This window comes from Felis catus, chromosome A2 (assembly GCF_018350175.1).
Source record: "Felis catus isolate Fca126 chromosome A2, F.catus_Fca126_mat1.0, whole genome shotgun sequence".
NCBI classification, from domain to species: domain Eukaryota; kingdom Metazoa; phylum Chordata; class Mammalia; order Carnivora; family Felidae; genus Felis; species Felis catus.
The window spans coordinates 82,500,499-82,521,060 of record NC_058369.1 but is presented as its reverse complement, the minus strand read 5'-3'; the positions used below and the strand labels follow the sequence as shown (position 1 = coordinate 82,521,060).

General features: G+C 37.5%; 1 protein-coding gene and 1 pseudogene across 7 annotated transcripts in view; both read right to left on the bottom strand.

Moving 5' to 3' along the window:
- PHTF2 (putative homeodomain transcription factor 2) overlaps positions 1-20,562 on the bottom strand; it is a 128,057-nt gene that overhangs the window by 50,001 nt on the left and 57,494 nt on the right. For 5 of the 7 annotated variants that reach the window (XM_023250299.2, XM_023250301.2, XM_019825381.3 and 2 more), the window contains exons 3-4: positions 7,217-7,273; positions 6,852-6,863 (exon numbers count right to left, since the gene is read on the bottom strand). In XM_023250299.2, the coding sequence (XP_023106067.1) occupies positions 6,852-6,863; positions 7,217-7,273 (69 nt within the window). The remainder of the gene's footprint in view (positions 1-6,851; positions 6,864-7,216; positions 7,274-20,562) is intronic. The other 2 variants (XM_023250300.2, XM_045052302.1) reach the window with 1 other exon arrangement.
- LOC101089842 lies at positions 7,622-8,836 on the bottom strand (annotated as a pseudogene).

Genomic DNA, 20,562 nt, shown 5'->3' with positions numbered 1-20,562 from the left:
AATATAATCTTATATGTCAATTATACCTCAATAAAAAAGTAGAATTCAATTTACATATTTTTAAATCCAGAACAGAAAATAATCAAATTCTAAAGATTTCAATTAAAAAAACCCTGTAAGTAATACACTGGACAAAAATATAACACATCACATATTTGTTACAATTGGAACATAACTGTAGTATTGTAATAAATTTTATTACTTTCCAAAAGGATACATTTAGGGATGTGTGTAACATGTGAGGTCTGTTTATTACTAAAAGTAAAATTCTAAAACAAAGACTATCACAACCGGAACTCAATTTGGATGTAAAGCCTGAGACGGTCCAGGAGACTGTGTTGGCCCCAGATCTGCACAGGAGAGTATACTGGGGCTGGCTGGGAGAGCAGTGGCCCTGAAAAGCCCTCAAGGTGTGATGTTGGGGGGGTGGCTGCAGGAAGCAGAAGATCACAAAGCTGGGGACAGACAGGGATGCAGACTTCTCAGCAGATGCCAGCATGTGGGGGTGATACTAGCTGAGACCCGGAGAGGATGATGCAGATCTCAGGGTCGCCACTACGTTCACATGCCAACCACCAATGAGACCACAATGCCACCTAATCACCTTAGATCTTAGATGCCATGCCCAGGAAGAAGAGGAGGGAAAGCAGGAATCATGAACTGAATTAGTTTAAACCCAGAATTACTGAACACTAAGATTAAGTTTCTGCCATCAGTGTATGGAGCAGGAGCAGAGATAGAGATCAAAATCACTGAAAAAAAAAATCACACTTTATAACTTAAGAAGGGATGTTAAGAATTGGAAGAGCTTAGACTAAATTCTTTAGGAGTCAAGCGCTGAGATATGACACAGTGTGTAGGTAATTTGTTTACTATTCATTCAGTTAGTCAGGTAACTTTGTAGTAAATTCTCTGTTTGGTCCTAATTCAAATAACAATGACCCGTAAGGTGATCATTTAGTTAAGTACTGTTTGCATCTGAAACATAGAAAAGGAGACTATTTGAGCTCAGAATTAATGGAGATGTTTAAATCAAAAATGTACCCTGAAATCAAGAAGCAATTAACCTTAGAACCCCTTCGAATAGTTGTCCATGTGAAGCTGAAAACCACTGGCAGGTACAAAAACAAAAGAGTCAGAACTGAAGACACAGCCATGGTAATTTTATATACATAGTCAATCTTCATATTCATAGATTCTGTATTTGCAGATTTACCTGCTCACAGAATTTATTTGTAACCCAAAATCAATACTTGCTGTGCTTTTGCAGTCATTTGCAGACATGCACAAAGTAAGACTGGCAAAAAATTTGAGTCACCCAATGTGCACATTCCCATCTCAAGTCAAACAAGGCAACAATCTGCCTTCTTATTTCAGCTCTCATGCTGTAAATATGCATCCTTTCACAGTCTGTTTTCACAAAGTGCTGGTTTTTGCTTTTTTTATGCTTCTTGTTGGTATTTTTGTTGTTTAAAATTGCCCTCAAGCACAGTGCTGAAGTGAGCATAAGAAGGCTGAGAGGTGCCTCACTGAGAAAACGTGTGCTCCATAAGCATTGTTCGGACATGAGTCATACTGTCGTTGGCCATGAGTTCAGTGTTAGTGAATCAACAATATATATTAAATAAGATGCCTTTCAACAGAAACATACAAAAACCAAGTATAAATACTGATTGGTTGACAAAAGAGCTGTGACTAGAGATGGAGCAATGGTCAGTATCTGCTAGTTCAGTGTTTGTGGTGACTTTATAGAACAAAACTCCTGCAAATAACGAGAACTGACTCCATCTGTATTCCCATTCTAACGTCATGATCGAGTGGCTAGCAGAACTATAAATCACTCCCAACATTTTGCAAATTGGGAAAGCAATTCTAACAATACACATATGGAAAAACAAAATTTCTTTAATAGAGCACTAGATGTAGAAAAAAGTTTGAGATTTAATCTTTATTAGTGCCAACAAATTTGAAAACGGTAACATACTTTGATTTACTTCTTTTACATATTCTTTTCCTGATAATTTGAAAATAATCTTATTGCCAATGTTTTATGGCAAACCTGAAGCTTAATTTACTGCTATGTACCTATAATTTCTAAAGATTGTTTTAAGAACTTAAAGTCCTTTGAGAGGAACAGTAAATTATCTTGATTTATGCAATTATGTTGTTTTTCAACAACACAAGATTCATTCTTCTTGACCTTTTTTATGTGGTTCATTTCTTGTTTTATATTTTATTAAAATATTTATTTTGAGTTACATTGTAGAATCATAGCATAATTGCCAGTTTTGATAAAACTCCCCTTCAAGGTAACCTATCAGACTATTTAGAGTGTTAAAACTCCCCTTCAAGGTAACCTATCAGACTATTTAGAGTGTTAAAAAAAAGAAAAACAAAGAAAAATTTCACTGATAAATCTTCTAACATTAATTATTTCAATCACAAAAATGAAAGATATTAGCACCCACAGGTGAGCATTCAAAAAATCTGATTTTAATTAAGTAGATATTTTAAGTTGGAAAAATTTTTAATTGGTTTAGAGTAGACAATATTCAAACAAAATAGCATAGCTTTCAGGTACTAACTATAACTATGGACCACCAAAAGTTTAAATGAACAAAAAAATAAAAACCAAGTTAGTTTAAAATAAAAGATGTTAATATTTTTTATTAAAATTAATTAATAAGATTTTCTAGTTTACTGATCAAACTAGAAAGTAGAAACAACTAAGTATTAGAAATATAATTAATCTCTAAGAATCCAAATAATATATTCTTTATTGAATAAATACTTAAACTCTCATAGTACCTTCCTAAGGTGCAATGACACAAATTATATGAAGTTTTGAATTTTTTTAAATCTGTAAGTACACACAGATAATGTTGAGCCAAAAAGCTTAAAACAGCTGCTTAAATTTAGAAAGTACTTCTGTTCAATGATGCAGACTTCCCATGCATGGAACTATTATAATACTTAGACTCCACCAAAGGATGTAACCATCAGTTTCACTTTCCAGAAATCCTATTTAGTTTTCCCCATCCTGTTTTTCCTCTATAATGACTTTAAATAGCATGGTTCTTTTTATTGAAGCTTTGAAACTCTAGTAAGCACTAAAGCTGGAAGAAATTCCAAATTAACTTTTAAATTTGGGTTAAGGTGATCAGAAAATGTAAGTTTTCATTTATAATTTCTAAAATGTTTAAGAAAAAAATAATCTGCAACTTACAAAAAACTTTGGCAATATCAACTAAAGGTCTCAATTAAAAAAACAAACATTTCCAAAGAATTTACTTTTATGGCTTTCTTTGGTTTCTTTAGTTGCTGCTCACTGCTATGACAGAGAGACAATCGATTACAGAGGACAAACTCAACACATTCCGTACAGTGTTTTCGAAGCACCAGGTGCTTTAAATCAAATATTATATTAATACACAGCAGCTATTTCTCTACCTTCCTTAGAGTAAATACAAAATTATTTTACACTACAAACAATTTGCCTCCACTAAAATGTTTAGCAAGAATGGAATATTTTAGACTTGTCAACAAATTGGCCCCTTTAATTCAAAATAACAAGAGTAAGTTTTAATACCATTTTTAATTCTTCAATTACAATTACAAAGTATTATCTTTAAAGGGAGACATATTCCAGAAAAAAAGTTATAGTTCTTAGTCTTCTCCAAGTTCATCCTGTCAGTGCACAAAGGAATAAATAAGTAACCCTCCTTTACCCTAACCTCTGCTTAGGCATTAAAATAGTTCTAAAAATGAGGAATGTAGTTATTTGTACTGAGCAGCTTAAGAGGTTTCAAGGCATCTTACTAAACCTGTATGCTGCTCATTACTTGCTTGACTATTCCCACTTTTCCTGATAGTCTTGCCAGACTATTGTGTCATGGATCTCTTACTCTTCACTTATATCTCCCTCTTTACCTATTACATGTTGATGTTTCCCTGTGTTCTATTCTCAGCCTTTTCCCCTCATCATCCAATGGAAATCCCCTCACTCCTATAGCTGTATTATATGATGTTATGTAATACACATAGCATACATATACACATTCTTAGATATACACACATTCATACCAAGGACTCCCAAATCTCTCTCTCAAGTACCACCTGGATATTTCTAAAGCACAATTTTAAATCTGCTCCTCTAGTAGCATTTCCCATCACACTCAGTGCTGCCTAAGCAAAGTTTCTAAAACATAAATTTAATCAGGCAACTTTTTTGGCTTAAAATCCTTCAATGTCTAAAAACAGATAGGGAGGCAAACCATAAGAGAGAACAAACAGGATTGCTGGCGGGGAGGTAGGTGGGGGGGGGGGGGGATGGGTTAAATGGGTGATAGGCATTAAGGAGGGTACTTGTTGGGATGAGCACTGGGTGGGTGTTATATGCAAATGATGAATCATTAAATTCTACTCTTGAAACCACTATTACACTATGTGTTAACTAACTTGACTTTAAATTAAAAAAAGCAAATACCATATGATTCTACTTATAAATGGAATCTTAAAAAAAAAAAAAGAATAAAAAAGCAGAATCAGACCTATAAACGCAGAGAACAAACTGATGATTGCTGGGGTGGAGGGGCGGGGGTAAGGAGTAGGGAGAGTTGGACAAAACAGGTAAAGAGGAAAGGGAGATACAGGCCTCCAGTATGGAATGAGCAAGTCATGGGAATAAAAAGCAGAGCATAAGGAATACAGTCAGTGCTACTGTAACAGCGATGCAATGGGACAGATGGTAGCTATACTTGTGGTGAACATAGCACAATGTATGAATTTGCCAAGTCACTAAAATATGATGCACCTTAAGTTAATGTAACAGTGCATGTCAAGTATACTCAAATAAAATTTTTAAAAATCAAAGTAGCACAGCTCCAGCCATCCAAGATGCTGAAAGGAAAAAAGGCTAAGGGGAGGCTAGTTGCCCCCGCCCCCTCCTGCTGTCATGCAGAAGCAGGAGGTCAAGAAGGTGGTCAATCCCCTATGTGAAAAAAGGCCCAAGAATTTTGGCACTGGACAGGATATCCAGACCAAAAGAGACCTCATCTGCTTTGTTAAATGGCCCCGCTACATCCAGCTGCAATGGCAAAGGGCCATTCTCTATAAATGTCTAAAAGTGCCTCCCACAATTAACCAGCTCTCCCGGGCCCTCGACTACCAAATAGCTGCTCAACTACTTATACTGCCCACCCCCACCCCCGACACACAACAGAGACAAAGCAAGAGAAGAAGCAGAGACTGCTGCCCTAGGCTGAGAAGAAAGCTGCCAGCAAAGGTGATGTCCCCTCTAAGAGGTCGCTTGTCCTTTGAGCTGGGGTTAATACTGTCACCACCTTGGTGGAAAATAAGAAAGCTCAGCCAGTGGTGACTGCAAATCATGTGGATCCCACTGAGCTGGTTGTCTTCCTGCCTGCCCTGTGTCATCAAGAGGGGGGTTCCCTACTGCATCATCAAGGGAAAGGCCAGGCTAGGGTGTCTGGTCCATAGGAAGATCTGCACCACTGTTGCCTTCACACAGTTAACTGGGAAGACAAAGAAGCTCTGGCTAAGCAGGTGGAAGCTATTAGGACCAGTTACAATGACAGATATGATGATGAGATCCACTATCCTGGGTCCTGGGTCCAAAGGCAGTGGCTCACACTGTCAAGTTAGAAAAGGCAAAGGCTAAAGAATTGGCCACCAAACTGGGCTAAATGTATGCTGCTGAATTTGCTGCACATCAAAGTTATAAAAAGTTCTCTTTTTAAAAATAATAATAAAATAAAATAAAATAAAATAAAATAAAATAAAATAAAATAAAATAAAATCCATCCATGTCTCCCTCACTGTATTCCAGATTATATTCAGACTTGCAGGTAAGGCAGTCAAGCCCCTCCATGATCTGACTCCCATTTTCCTTTCTAGTTTCGTGCCTAACCATTCCAATTTCCTTCCTCCATCCACCCTATTATCAACCAAGCTCCTGAGGATTCCTCAGTCAGTCATGTTCCTTCCTTCTTGCATATTTATTTTCATATGCTCTCCATTCTGTCTGGAATGTTTTCCTCATTGTCCCTAACGTCTGTCAAACTCAGCTCATGAGTCACTTCCTCTATGCAGTCTTTCTTAACCTCCCTGGGGATGCCTCCCCCTGCACTCCCCATCACAGACCTACACCTCCCTTGCCTAACTGAACTGATCACATTTGTAATTATGTATCTTACTACAAAAATAAAATCCATTCCATCTTTTTGTCCCCATGATTTAATCCTATATTTAACATACTAGATGTTTACACCAACTTTAATTCTTCATGAAAAGTTTAAAGATTAAAAATGACCAATGGCAAAGAACCTTGCCCTTTATCATAGATGACTGAATTGTCTAAACACTGAGATTTTTTTTAAGTAACTATTAAAACTGGTTTCCAGTCTAATATACATCTTTCTATACAAGATAGAAAATGTCAAGCAGCTAAAGTAACATTCTCTGGGCTCAGATTAAATTTAGCTCGTGCAGGAACACACAGATTAGTATTATCTATGCAAATGAAAAATATAAATATTATCAAAAAAGAGCAACTGCTGAGAAAGAGAATAAATTTGGTTAAAAAATAGTTTTCATGCTAGCAAGGAGCCTATGACAATGTCTTATCAGCATAAGTGATTACATGAAAACCACCTAACACAAAAACACTTTAATTAATGCTTTATTTTCCTAAGTTCTTTTAAAAAATGACCAACTTTTCAGCGAAACTATTTGCGTCCAAGTCATTCTTGTTAGTAGCACCAAAAGCAGATCTCAATGAAGCAGAGCGGCATTTGACAGGATCACTCAGGCGGGAAAAGTCCTGAAACACTTACCAGTTTAATAAACTGTACAGAGCAATGACAGCATCAAAAGGGAGGAAAAGCAAACTAGAAGTATAAGGTGACAAGTGAAAGGGGAAGACAGACAGCTGATAAAAAAATAATCATAAGAAATTAAATTTTAAAAGAACAGAAAGATGCTAAAAAGCAAAAACAATAAATAAATAAATCATCAGAGGTAAAGACACATGATTATGCCAGCATAAGAGTATACCTCTTTATTTAAAACTTTGGAGTTTATCTCGTTATTTAAAAGTACTTTAATTAAAAGTATATGGAGAGATATAAATTAAAATGTGGTTAATAATCAACTTATAGAACTATGTTTTAGAATATACAAAATGAAATAAACTTGTTACCTTGATTTCTCTTTGCTCAACAGATTTTTCCCATATTTGTTGATCATATGCTCCAATCTATGAAAATAAATAAAATAGGACACTGCATTAAATGCCATCGTTGGTACTCATCCAATAGGTAGAATGACTGTTTGCATTACAAGCAACTCAGCATTCATTCAGCACAGATGAGATTCAGCTTTGTCTCAGACTTCTGCAATCAATACTGTACTCAGTGCCTCTCAAAGTATGGTTTCAGGACCAGCAGTTTTAGCACCACCTGGGAACTTGTTGGAAATGCAAAGTCTCTGGCCTCATCCCACAGTTGCTGAATCAGTAATATGACTAATAGCACCCAACACTCTGTGTTTTAAAAATTCCTCTAGATGACTCAGACACACTACTAAAGTTTGAGAACCACTACTCTAGGGAACCTTTTTATGTTTTTATTTTATTTTTAAATCAAAGGGGAGTTTATTAAAAAAGAATTAAAACAGAAACTCTTAAGTACCAGTGTGTACATTGTACACACTTAAATGACTCACAAGAATGAAGTTTTTTTCATATACATCAAGATCACACCATCTTGCTGTTTATCAAAAGATGTTCAAGGAGACTCCAAACGGCATACAAGACTACCATCTTAAACAGACTGCATTTCAAACATGCAAACCTGCCACTGGTAATAAAGCTTTGGAATGGGTGTTCATTCTATTATTTGACCACAAACAGGATAGAAAGCAAGATCATTGAGAATTTAATCTAAAATAGAATGGAAGCTGTCATTTTCTGCACCAGCATTCCTCACTCCTCTCCTGCCATTTTTAGCAAATACTCTTTGTGTATCTTGAAGGGTCTCCATCCCTCTTTGCTGTACAGATGAGAAGCACCTCTTCTTTTGTAGAAATTGATAGATGGTTCATTCCATTCTGCTACCAAGAAGTGCACGCTGCTGCAGCGACATTTCATTGCAACCTGGCTTAGGTTCTTCAGAATCTGTGATCCTATGCCAAAGCCTCTGTAATCACTCATTATGAATAAGTCCTCAAGATACAACAGTGTGCCAATCCGCAGGTCATACGTAAACTAGTACATGGCAACACCAACAACGCTGCGTCCTTCCAGAAGCCGGTGCTCCTTGGGCACTTCTGCAACCAGGCAGTGGTAGAAAGGGTGCTCTCTGAAACCATCCTCTAATAGATCTTTTTCAGTTAATGCCACTTGCTCTTCCATATATTCTTATTTGGCCAGTTCCTTGATCAGCCGCAGGATGTCACTGCAGTGGGTGGCAGGGGCTGGGCAGATGACGAATTTAGCCATTCTTGTCTTTTGCTTTTCTTCCTTTTATGGTCCAGGCCCCTGTACTTGAACAGCAGGAGGAGGTGGTTCCTCATTCGTCTCCCAGGAGCGTCCCTTTCTCAGTCAGGCTGGCACCATGACCCGGCGAATCTCTGCAAGCGACGGAAAAGCTTCACCAGACTGAGACTAGCGCGGCACTGGGAATCTTTATTTTAAATAAACAATAATTGCTACAGCTCTGGTACCTTCAAGAAAAAACTACCAATAATAAATTCTTTTTTTTTTTTATAAATTTTTTTTTTCTTAACATTTATTTATTTTTGAGAGAGAGAGAGAGAGAGCATGAATGGAGGAGGGGCAGAGAGAGAGAGGGAGACACAGAATCTGAAGCAGGCACCAGGCTCTGAGCCATCAGCCCAGAGCCTGATGCGGGGCTCGAACTCACGGACCGCGAGATCGTGACCTGGGCTGAAGTCGGACGCTTAACCGACTGAGCCACCCAGGCGCCCCAATAATAAATTCTTTACGGAGTTATTTTTAAAGAACAAAATGTCAATGTTTTACAGAATTAAAAATTCATAAACATGTAGATCACAATTACCATGTGGGTTACGGTTTAAACTGAAAAATAAAGTCTTGAAAGCAATTGAAGACACAGGGTAAACATCAAGTAGTAGAATTCCTTTTAGCTTCTATGCCCATCATTCTCAGATGCTGGAAAGTTCTCTGAAGTACACCTTCAGCGGGGCAGCATGAAGAAACCACTCTTATGGTCCATCTCAGTATTAAGAAACTAAATACTAAGAAACTAAGTTTCCCCTTAGTTCCCAATATCCAACAGGACACTGAAATGGGTCAATAACTTATAGTTTTAACTAAGGATTTTTCACTTTTAGCATTAATTGAAAATTAGAATCCTGAGAAATTAAAACTATTTCAAATAATTACAACGAAGAGACGAAATGGACACCAGAAACAGGCAGAGATATTATGAGGAAATTCAGGAGAGAGCACTTTCTGACTCACAACATCATTCTACCTAAAAGTCCTCTTATTTACACATTAAAAAAAAATCTTGTTTCAAGGGGTGCCTGGGTGGCTCAGTCAGTTGTGTCTCACTCTTGATTTTGGCTCAGATCATGATCTCACATTTTGTGGGATACAGCCCCACATCAGACTCTGTGCTGATGGGGTGGAGCCTGATTGAGATGTTCTCTCTCCCTCTCTCTCTCTCTCTCTCTCTCTCTCTCTCTGCCCCTCCCCCTGCTCGCACGCACACATGCGCACGCTTTCTCTCTGTCTCTGTGTCTCTCAAAACAAATAGACACTCAAATAAAAATCTTGTTTCAAGGAATGAGAAATCGAGAATACAGGAACGGTTTAAAGACAGACATGAAGGAGGTAGAATAAAATGATTACATGATTCTGTAAGAGCCCTTCATTTTGATTATTCTCTCTCAGACATAATCTTATTCATACTAATTTCTCTGGTCCTTTAAATCCTTTTCTCTTTTTCACTGCTTTCCTGTGACTCCTTTCTTATTTTTAAAATCACTGTGTGATATAATATACCCTGAAAATTAAAATCTTAGAACACCTAGACCAAGCCACACGGGCTGAACAACTCACTTATATGTAACCGAATCTGCCATGAGTGTCTCTAAAGCAGGGTAGATAATCAGTAACCAACTGGTTGGACTTAGTGGCAGAACTGACCTGCAGTGACTAGATGTCCTTTACCCTCTTAAATTCTGAATTCAATCAAACAATCATCTTCTTTAAAATCAGAAGAGGTAAGTATGGGGACATAGATTCCACAAGAGTAATTCTGCTCTAACTTGATAATTCAGAATGACTGGGATTAATTTAATCAAAACTTACCTTTAAAATGTGTAACTATTTCAATGGTACTGTATATTTTTTAGTGAAACAATAACCAAAACTAATAAGGAATAGGTACTAATTTGTTTTAATGATTATATTGGCAGTATTTGTTTGCATGTACAAAAGAATGTACTAAATTCTAAAGAGAATTTTAAAAAGAACTATATTTTTTATTTCAAGATGACTCAAGAATATGGACATGGAATCAGGAATATAAAATAATGTATGTGCAAAAGACCAAATCAGAAATACATGTTAATTGTTGGCCTACCTAGGTTTGATACAATCCCAGTACAGTACTCAGTAGCTCCAGGCTTGAAAACGTTAGGAAAGTCTAATAAATCTTGAGGTGAAGCAGTGGCTAAAAGGAGAAAAGCTTTTTGAAGGCTGAGGTACTTGTAAATAGCATCATGTAACCCTAAAAAAAGGGCAGTGGTGGTGAGGGATGTTCCTATAAAAAGGATATATATTCCTATAAAGAGGATAAAGATGGCTTATTTTACTGGGGAGTCCATTTTTCCCCCAAAGATTTAATGGGTTAGAGGAAGAACAACTTTTACTGTAACAGAATGTGGGATCCTAAAACAAAAAACAAAAAAAACTAGAGAAGCCATCACTTTCAATTACAAGCAATTAAATGTCTCTCCAAGTGGAAACATCAGTTTTCCTTTGCAGCAGACATTTTTTGTTTTAAAAAATACCACCAGAATGGACCCTTTAGTTACATAAGCAAATAGACTACTTCCCTGAAAAAAAATTGTGAGGGTGCTGTGAACCTAAATGCAGGCGCTTTAGATGTTCGCGGCTCTGCTTAGTGATGCATGTGCCATTAACAAATTACTCTTAAATAGACATTCAGACTTAACTGCGTCTGAAAATTGCTTGGTTTTTTGGGATATGTGTGTAGCACATCAGAAGTATCGTGAAATAAGGGTGGTGACAGGATACCAGAAGGGCAGGGAAGGAATTCTCAAGACCCCTTCTGGTCTAAAGCCTCATTTAATTCCACGCTGCAATCTGTCACGATAAATCAGAACCCCAGTGGCTGAGTTCAAGCTTTTCCCCTGAAAGAAACATGATCTTATGGTCAATCATCACAGAGCAAGAAAAGAAGTGAAACTCAGACTGAAAAACAGAAAAACCATCTTCTCAAGACTTAGGGTCAGGGATGAAGAATAAGCTGCAGAGCTATGCTAACAAAATTAAAAAACAAATAATTCAATACACTTTCCAAAGGTTCTATTCTACACACAAACACTTGGCAGACTTGACTAAGTCACCTAACCTTAATAACTGTTGTTGTTGTTGTTTTTGTATTTCTTCTACATAAAATTAAGTCACAAAGCTGAGTCAATTATAGTTCTCTGCAAAAGATCAGGACAAAAAAATTACATTATTTTTTAAATGCCATACAAAAAGTTAAAGGAATCTCAGCAGTAGCATTTGTCCAACAGAAAAGAAATTTAATCAGATAATATGTTCTTAAAAAAAAGAGATAATATGTTTTCCCACCGAGAAAAGAATGTTATGTAATATTTTGGCTACTTCCAAATTTCAGTTACTTCCTCTCTGTTCTCCCCTGCCCTCCACTGTTTGGATGTTTAGAAAAGTGCCCCATATTCTATGGAAACAAAGGGATATACATACAAATAATGCTTTGTTGGTAAACAGACCAACCTTCTGTAAGGTACCTTACAAAATACCAACGTGATTAATGTATGAGTAGTTATATGGCTTTCAAACCATATTCTTCATAACTGACCATCTATTTCAAGGAGGAAAAAACACTTTCTCTCGAATTATGAGAGACTACTTGGAAATCCTGATTTACATTTGATGTGCAGGCAACCATTTTGTACACGTTAAGAAAGTTCATTATCTGCTGCAATTTTATTAACACTCTGGTTATTACTCCCACAGATTCCATGAACAACTAAGCCTCCGGTGTACTCTTACCCAACCAGAGCTGACCTACAGTTAGCTTTTTTTTCACCTGGTTCCAGACCAAACACTTTGCCCTCTACAAATCATTCTGTATCTGTAACATTCTATATCTGTAACATTCTGTATCTGTAACAACAGGTCTGGCAATCCTGTATTGATTTGTTACAATACTTCCCATGACAGTAAGGGGAACTCTAAACTTTCTTCCCACAGGCTTTAATTCCTAATTACTGTGAGCATTACCTCTCCTGGCAGAACATATAGCTAACCACTCCAATTACTAAGATAGAAGTCATAAGATGCAAATGTCTTCATTTCCTGTCTTCTCCATCTCTAGTATCCGTGTTCTCATCTATTACTTCTAGTATTATTTTCTTTCCTCCTATTTTGATAAATAAACTTTGAGCCTTTACGAGAGGTTGACTGATTAAAAAAAGAAGAAATTGAGATACTACAGTAATATCAAGCGAATTAAAATTGAATCAAATGAATACTATAGATACTTTCTGACCTACAGAAGACTATCATAAAACAAAAATGTAGGGTGCCTGGGTGGCTCAGTCAGTTAAGCATCTGACTTCAATTCAGGTCATGATCTCACGGTTTGCGGGTTCGAGCCCTGCGTTGGGCTCTGTGCTGACAGCTCAGAGCCTGGAGCCTACTTTGGATTCTGAATCTCCCTCTCTCTCTCCCCTTCCCCTGCTCATGTTCTCTCTCTGTCTCTCAAAAATAAATAAATGTTAAAAAAAATTTAAAAAGAAAATAAAATGTACATGTTATAAGTCTGAAACTAATGTGGCTAATGTTACATTAAGTATATCCCTAAATATATATAGTAGATATTTAGAAAGATACATGAAAGCCATTATTAATAGAGATTATGTAAAAGAAGTATAGGAGAATACTTTTACTTTTTTCTTTACATCATATTCCCTCTCATAATAGATATGTACTACTTTTGTAAAGTAAGATTCTAACCCAAAGTAATTTAAAGTAACTGTCTACGAAATTAATGTTTCTATCACTAAATAGTATGTTTACAGGGAATCACCTACCTCTACCTATCATCAATCTAATTTTTTATCTTCCTGTACACTGAAACAAAACAAAATGGAGAAGGGGAAAAAGAGGGGAGGACAATGAGGGGAAGTCAGGGATAGACAGGGATAAGGAAGGGGAGGATTGGTGGGTGGAGAAAAAGAGTATCTTTGTCTAGGTGTCTGCCAGAATCAGCTCTGGCTTCTAAGGGAAAAAAAATTGTAATGAATATGATGGTATCAAGAGTACAAATGTTAAAACCTAGATGATGATGAAATGGGAAACACACATCACTAAGGAATTCTAGAAAAGAAATGTTTGAAAAACAATTTGAAAAGCTACTCTTAGGTGATCTGATTACCCCTTAGGTCATCACATTCAGAATGGCAGTGGCTCAAATATCAAGAGACTAAAGAGAAGGTGTCTTGCTTCAAAAAGGTAGTTACCAATAGTTTAATTAGAATAAGTGCTTAGATAAAAGATTTAGAGTTAACAAATAGACATAAGCAGGGCAAATGGAGGCCCAGATTTGCACACATATTTTAAGCACCTCCTTTCCTTAGAAAATGAACACATACACCATAATACTATATATCAAAGTCCTACTTTTTCCTACTTCTATCATGCTGAGTTTCGGTTTTTGGAATCTCCTTTCAGAAACTCTGAAAAGCAACCTATTAATTCTCACAAACATCAAATTTAATTCAAAAAGTTAACACAGAACCCAAATCCCTTCTGAGTTTGGTCCACTCAATAAACTTAATCAGAGGCCAATCATGTGCCAGGACAAATGAACCTTTGATAGCAAAAGTGTGTGTGTGTGTGTGTGTGTGTGTGTGTGTGTGTGCGCGTGTGTGTGCGCGCGCGTGCGTTTTAATATATGAAATTTATTGTCAAATTGGTTTCCATACAACACCCAGTCCTCATCACAAAAGAAGCCCTCCTCAATGCCCATCACCTACCCTTCCCTCCCTCCCACCCCCCCATCAACCCTCAGTTTATTGTTTTTATTTTAATTTTTTTTTTAACATTTATTTATTTTTGAGACAGCGAGAGACAAGAGTATGAACGGGGGAGGGGCAGAGAGAGAGAGAGACACAGAATCGGAAGCAGGCTCCAGGCTCTGAGCCATCAGCCCAGAGCCCGACGCGGGGCTCGAACTCACGGACCGCGAGATTGTGACCTGACCTGAAGTCGGACGCTCAACCGACTGAGCCACCCAGGCGCCCCTGTTCTCAGTTTTTAAGAGTCTCTTATGCTTTGGCTCTCTCCCACTCTAACCTCATTTTTTTCCCCTTCCCCTCCCCCATGGGTTTCTGTTAAGTTTCTCAGGATCCACATAAGAGTGACAACACATGGTTTCTGTCTTTCTCTGTATGGCTTATTTTACTTAGCATCACACCCTCCAGTTCCATCTACATTGCTACAAAGGGCCATATTTCATTCTTTCTCATTGCCACGTAGTACTCCATTGTGTGTGTGTGTGTGTGTGTGTGTGTGTGTGTTAAGAACATGACAAGGATACCCTCAGGGCAAGAAGCTAAAGAATCTCTTGAGACCACTTCTCAAAAAGAAAATAAAAGGAAAGATGCCTGTGACCTTCGTGATTCTTTCCATCTCTATACTGATAGTAAATATATTCTAGTTTATTCTGTGACTATATTTTTGTACATACATCATCAACTAGAAGACCCAAATAGGTAAAGGTCATGTTGCTTTTATACCTACAAGTCTCATATTTTAATAGGGATTTATTTTTTTTTAATGTTTACTTATTTAGATAGAGAGAGAGGAAGAGAGAGAGCAGGGGAGGGGGAGAGAGAGAGAGAGAAGAGAAGAGGAGAGGAGAGGAGAGGAGAGGAGAGGAGAGGAGAGGAGAGAATCCAAAGCAGACCCCTTGCCATGAGCATGGAGCCTGACCCAGGACTTGATCTAACAAACCATGAGATCATGACCTGAAATCAAGAGTCAGACACTTTACCAACTGAGCTATTCAGGGGCCCCAATAGTGATTTAAATAGCTACACAACCAAAGATTATTTTTACCTTTGAGTCTTTTTTTTTTTTTTAATAAAAACAAAAGTTATCAATCAGAAAATACCCTTTGTTATATTTGGAGTGTTTGTGTTTAATCCTTTGTTCTTTCACTGCCTTAGCTGATTGACTTTTAATGTTTGCTGACAGGAGTAGCAAGGACCCCAGACTGTGCACCAGAAGTGGATTATCATCCTGCCTCCACCATGACAAGTCTTATGGTCTTGGCAAGTTTCTTGACCTCTGAACATCTGTAAAATGGGGACAACAAAACATACTTCACAGAACTAGAATGTAAAAAGATAGTGTCTGGTATATAGTTGGTGCTCCTTAAATATTAGTTCTTTCCTTTCTTGGTAAATCAATTTCTCTAGGCTTCAATATCTCATTTTTAAATTGATAAAGTGGAACTATACTTAAATTAATTTATAACAATATTTATATTCACTAATGAGGATTTGTATGGCCATCATTTTTTAATGTATGAGTATGTCGTGAGAAAAGACTCATTACAACTATGAAAAAAGGAAGAACCAATGAAAGCAGCTATAAATGCCTGGGCAAAAGGAACAAAGAAGAAAGCAGAAATAAACTGTGGAGATGAATGTCATTTTGACAATTAAAAAGTCAATGTTACACTTTTTAAAGAATTGTTTACAACTTATAAATTAAAACAGAGCTGTCAACACTCACGATCTAATCTGCCCAGATATCTAAACTATATATAACTTGCATTTTCACAAATTTGGTAAAAAAGAAATTGAAGCATTGAGCAATATAACAAAATTAAAGTTACTATGGACATTCTGAAATTAGACTTAATATTTCTGTTCATATCACTAAACCATACTAACAAAACTATTAGGGCCACTTCCATCAGAATTGTTGATTAACCTTGAGATAAATACATACCTGGTATTAGTAGAAACTGATTTTTTAGACTTCTTATAACTTTTAATTCCAAAGTATAGCTTTCAGGGCTTAATAGGTTTTCACTGTTCTTTGATCATAACTTCTGACTTTCAAACAAATTTCTTTACTGAATGCCTGGCAATATCTCTGACTCTTTTTTTTTTTTAATGTTTATTTATTGTTGAGAGAGAGAGAGTGCGAGTGGGGGAGGGGCAGAGACAGAGGGAGACACAGAATGCGAAGCAGGCTCCAGGCTTTGAGTTGTCAGCACAGAGCCCAACACAGGGCTCAAACCCAGGAACTGTGAGATTATGACCTGAGCTGAAGTTGGACACTCAACCAACTGAGCCACCCAGACGCCCCTATCTCTGAGTCTTTATAACTGCTCCTGAAGAGCCTTGTTTCTAATCTACTATATTGCACAGCAATTCCCACTACTTCTCCATTTTCGTGCTCTCTTGTTCTATTCTCTTATTTCTTCACAATGTCCTATTTTTTTAATGTTTATTTTTAAGAGAGAGAGAGAGAGAGAGAGAGAGCGAGCACGCGCACACATGCCAGTGGGGGAGGGTCAGAGAGCTGTCAGCACAGAGCCTGATGCAGGGCTCGAACTCACAAAAAGTGAGATTATGAGCTGAACTGAAGTTGGACGTTTAACTGACTGAGCCACCCAGGTGCCCCCACAATGTCCTATTTTAATCAAGATACTGCCCAATGTTTCTGATTGCCCACTGCATGCGTGCACATGCACCGCCCCCCCCCCCAAAACCTAGAGAGGTCAGACACTCAGGTGACTTTAATAATGAGGAAATATGAGGAAGTTGAATCATTTAATTACACAATATGAACTATGAATGAGGATGATGTCAGACAAAAAGGTGTGGTCTGAGGATATGGAAAGAGCTAGTAACCCTTCCAAATGTAAAACAAGTACCAATTTTTTTTACCAAATCTTTAATTCTTCTGAATCAACGTTTTCTTAGAGCTCTAAAAAACATGAAAAGCCAAATCACAGAAGTCTTTAAATCCAATCATTAAAATATTTCACCACAATTCTAGTGTTATTTGGGAATGGGAAGACATGGGTAAGTATTCAGAGTTAAGATATCTTAATTGGGGAAAGAATTCTAAATCATGGAATAAATATGAATAATTATAAGCAAAGAGTTTCTTTGTAACCTTTGCTTCAACTGTCCTTTATTTCTTCTGCTATTTGTTATTAGCAGAATCATATAATCAATAGTTTAAGTACAGGAAAGAAAAGCTGCTTGAGTAGAAAAGCAAATAAAAAAATAAAACTTTTAAAAAGATTAAAATCTTTGATGGGGGGGAAAATACAACTTTTCAAGAAAGAAAAGAGATTTCTAGAATCCAATCAATTATGAAATACATTTCTAGGTAGCCTCTGACATTCAGACGTAAACATCAAAGTCTGAAAACACATTCTCATCTGGAGATGCTAGAATCTAGGTAATTAGCAAAGATTCTATTCATTATAATAGTAGTTAAAGCTATTTAAAATCTTCCCACATATTTTGTCAATTTATGCATCCTCTTAAAATCACACCCTTTCCTGCATTCACCCTAAGAATAGTGTATTACAGGCCACATACATATAATCAAATCATGACCAATTTCCTATTGCCTAGGGAAAACCAGTTAATGATATAGTAAAACACTGACTCAAGTTTAGAAAAAATGTCTTTAAGAGTGTTCATTAATTCAACAAAAAGAAATGATTATAGAACTTGCCTCGAAGAAGTTACAAATCCAAAGAAAAATACTCAGAGAATTAGTTATAATTCAAAGCAGAATCAAGTAAGTACTATTGTACTATACACAAATGAGAGTCTGAAAAACAGCAGTACTTGTAAGGTAAAATGTACAACAGGAAACTTACGGGATGGGTAACTCAGTTAAGCTTGCAACTCTTGATTTTGGTTCAGGTCATGATCTCACAGCAGGGAGATAGAGCCCCACAACAGATTCCATGCGGGGTGTGAAGCCTGCTCAAAATGTTCTCTTTCTCTTTCTCCCTCTCCCATGTTTAAAAAAATTGGGGACAGGGGTGCCTGGGTGGCTCAGTTGGTTAAACATCTGACTCTCAATTTCAACACAAGCCATGATCTCACTCCCCAAGCATGGAGCCTGCTTAGGATTCTCTCTCTCCTCTCTCTCTGCCCCTCACCCTGCTCGCACACTCTCTCTCTCTCAAAATAAATAAACATTTAAAAAGGAAATAAAAGAATGGCAAAGAGAAGAAAAAGAATAAAAAAAAAACACTGTTGGGAGCTATAAACCTACTAGGAATTATGGCTAGAGTCAGAGTTGGAAAGGTATAAAATCTGAACTAGAGTTGGGAAGGTATAAAATCCACAACTCAGGGGGCACCTGGGTGGCTCAGTCAGTTAAGTGTCTGACTTTGGCTCAGGTCATGATCTCATGGTTTGTGAGTTTGAGCCCCGAGTTGGGCGCTATGCTGACAGTTCAGAGCCTGGAGCCTGTTTCAGATTCTATGTCTCCCTCTGTCTCTGCCCCTCCCTTGCCCCCATGCTTTGTCTCTCTCTCTCTCTCTCTCTCTCTCTCTCCCTCTCAAAAATAAATAAATATTAAAAAAACAATAAAAATAAAATAAAAATAAAATCCAGAATTCAGCAGCAAAACCTAGGTGTTGGGACAATTTGTGGCTAATAATAATCTAGGGAAACAGAATGGCTTAAGGAGATCAATAACAAAATATTAAGAAAGACAAATATCCAGCTGGGGGGTAGACGTATCAAAGTCAGGTAAGGAGATTTAGAAAAATTAGTCAGGCAAGAAGAAAAGTGGGACAATACACTATAATAAAAGCCAAAAGAGGAAAGAGTTTCAAGAAAGAAGGTAAAATAAGAAGAGCTGAAAATATTGAAATGTTCTGAGGTGGTTAGGCAGTTAAACATGTTCATCTCAAATAATCTTGATCTCATTTAAATAGTAGGCAAAGTCATTAGCCAAGATATGGAAGCTTGGAGTTTGGAAAATGGGGGACAATAAAAAAGGTAAACAGCAATCATTCCTTTTACCACCAAGACTCAACACTCCAGGATCAGGAGGGGAAGAATTAAACACACACATGCACACCCTGCCACCAAATACCTACAGTATGCCAGGCATGATGCTATCACCTGGCAACACCCCTCAGTAAGTCTTCAAACGGTATAGCATCATTTCCCTTTCCCCATGCTTTCCTGAACAATTCAGTGTCAACATCATTAGATAGGGCAGAGCCATGGGAGCCCAAAGCAAGGTCTAACACATAGGTGTGGCTAGGTGTGGGGTACCAGCCCAAGTGGGGTGTAGAGCAGGGGCTTTGTGGTGTCAGAGAACTCAGAGCCTGAGCAGGGTCAGGAAGATGACCATATTTTGGGGTTAACCAGCACAGACAGGGTGTTAAAACCCATGCAGGGTGAGGAAGATCCTCACTTGGAGAACATCTATCCTAATGTGGGGTGTCAGAGCCCAAGAAAGATAAAGAGGTCTACAATAAAAAGTTTGAATGGGATGAGAAAGGTATCCATATACAGAATGAGATGGCAGCTACAATGGGAGACTGGTTACATATGTGGAGACTGAGGGCTCAATAGACTGAAAATGTTCACTGTGTTTATTCAGAAATCTCTACCTATAAACCTATTAAAGAAATAAGAGAGGAGCACCTGGGTGGCTCAGTCAGTTGAGCATCTGACTCTTGGTTTCGGCTCAGGTCATGATCGCAGGGTTTGTGAGTTTGAGCTCTACATCAGGCTCAGCGCTGCTGGTGTGGAGCCTGCTTGGGATTCTCCCTGTCTCCCTCTCTGTCTGCCCTTCCCCTGTTCTCTCTGTCTCAAAAATAAATGAATAAACTTAAAAAAAAAAACCTTTGAAAAAAAGGAAATAAGAGTTTACTTTTTAAAATTTTTAAAAAACGTTTATCTTTGAGAGAGAGAAGAGACAGAACACAAGTGGGGGAGGGGCAGTGAAAGAGAGAGAGACAGAATCCAAAGCAAGGTCTCCAAGCTGTCAGCACAGAGCCCGATGTGGGGCTCAAACCCACGAACTGTGAGATCAGGACCTGAGCTGAAGCCAGAGGCTCAATCAACTGAGACACCCAGGCATCCCTGTAAGAGATTATCTCAACGACGTGAATGCTATATGTAGTCAGGGGAAAGGCTTAAAAAATAAATTATGGCATATTTATACAATAGAATATTATGCCCATTAAAATTATGTTTTAAAGG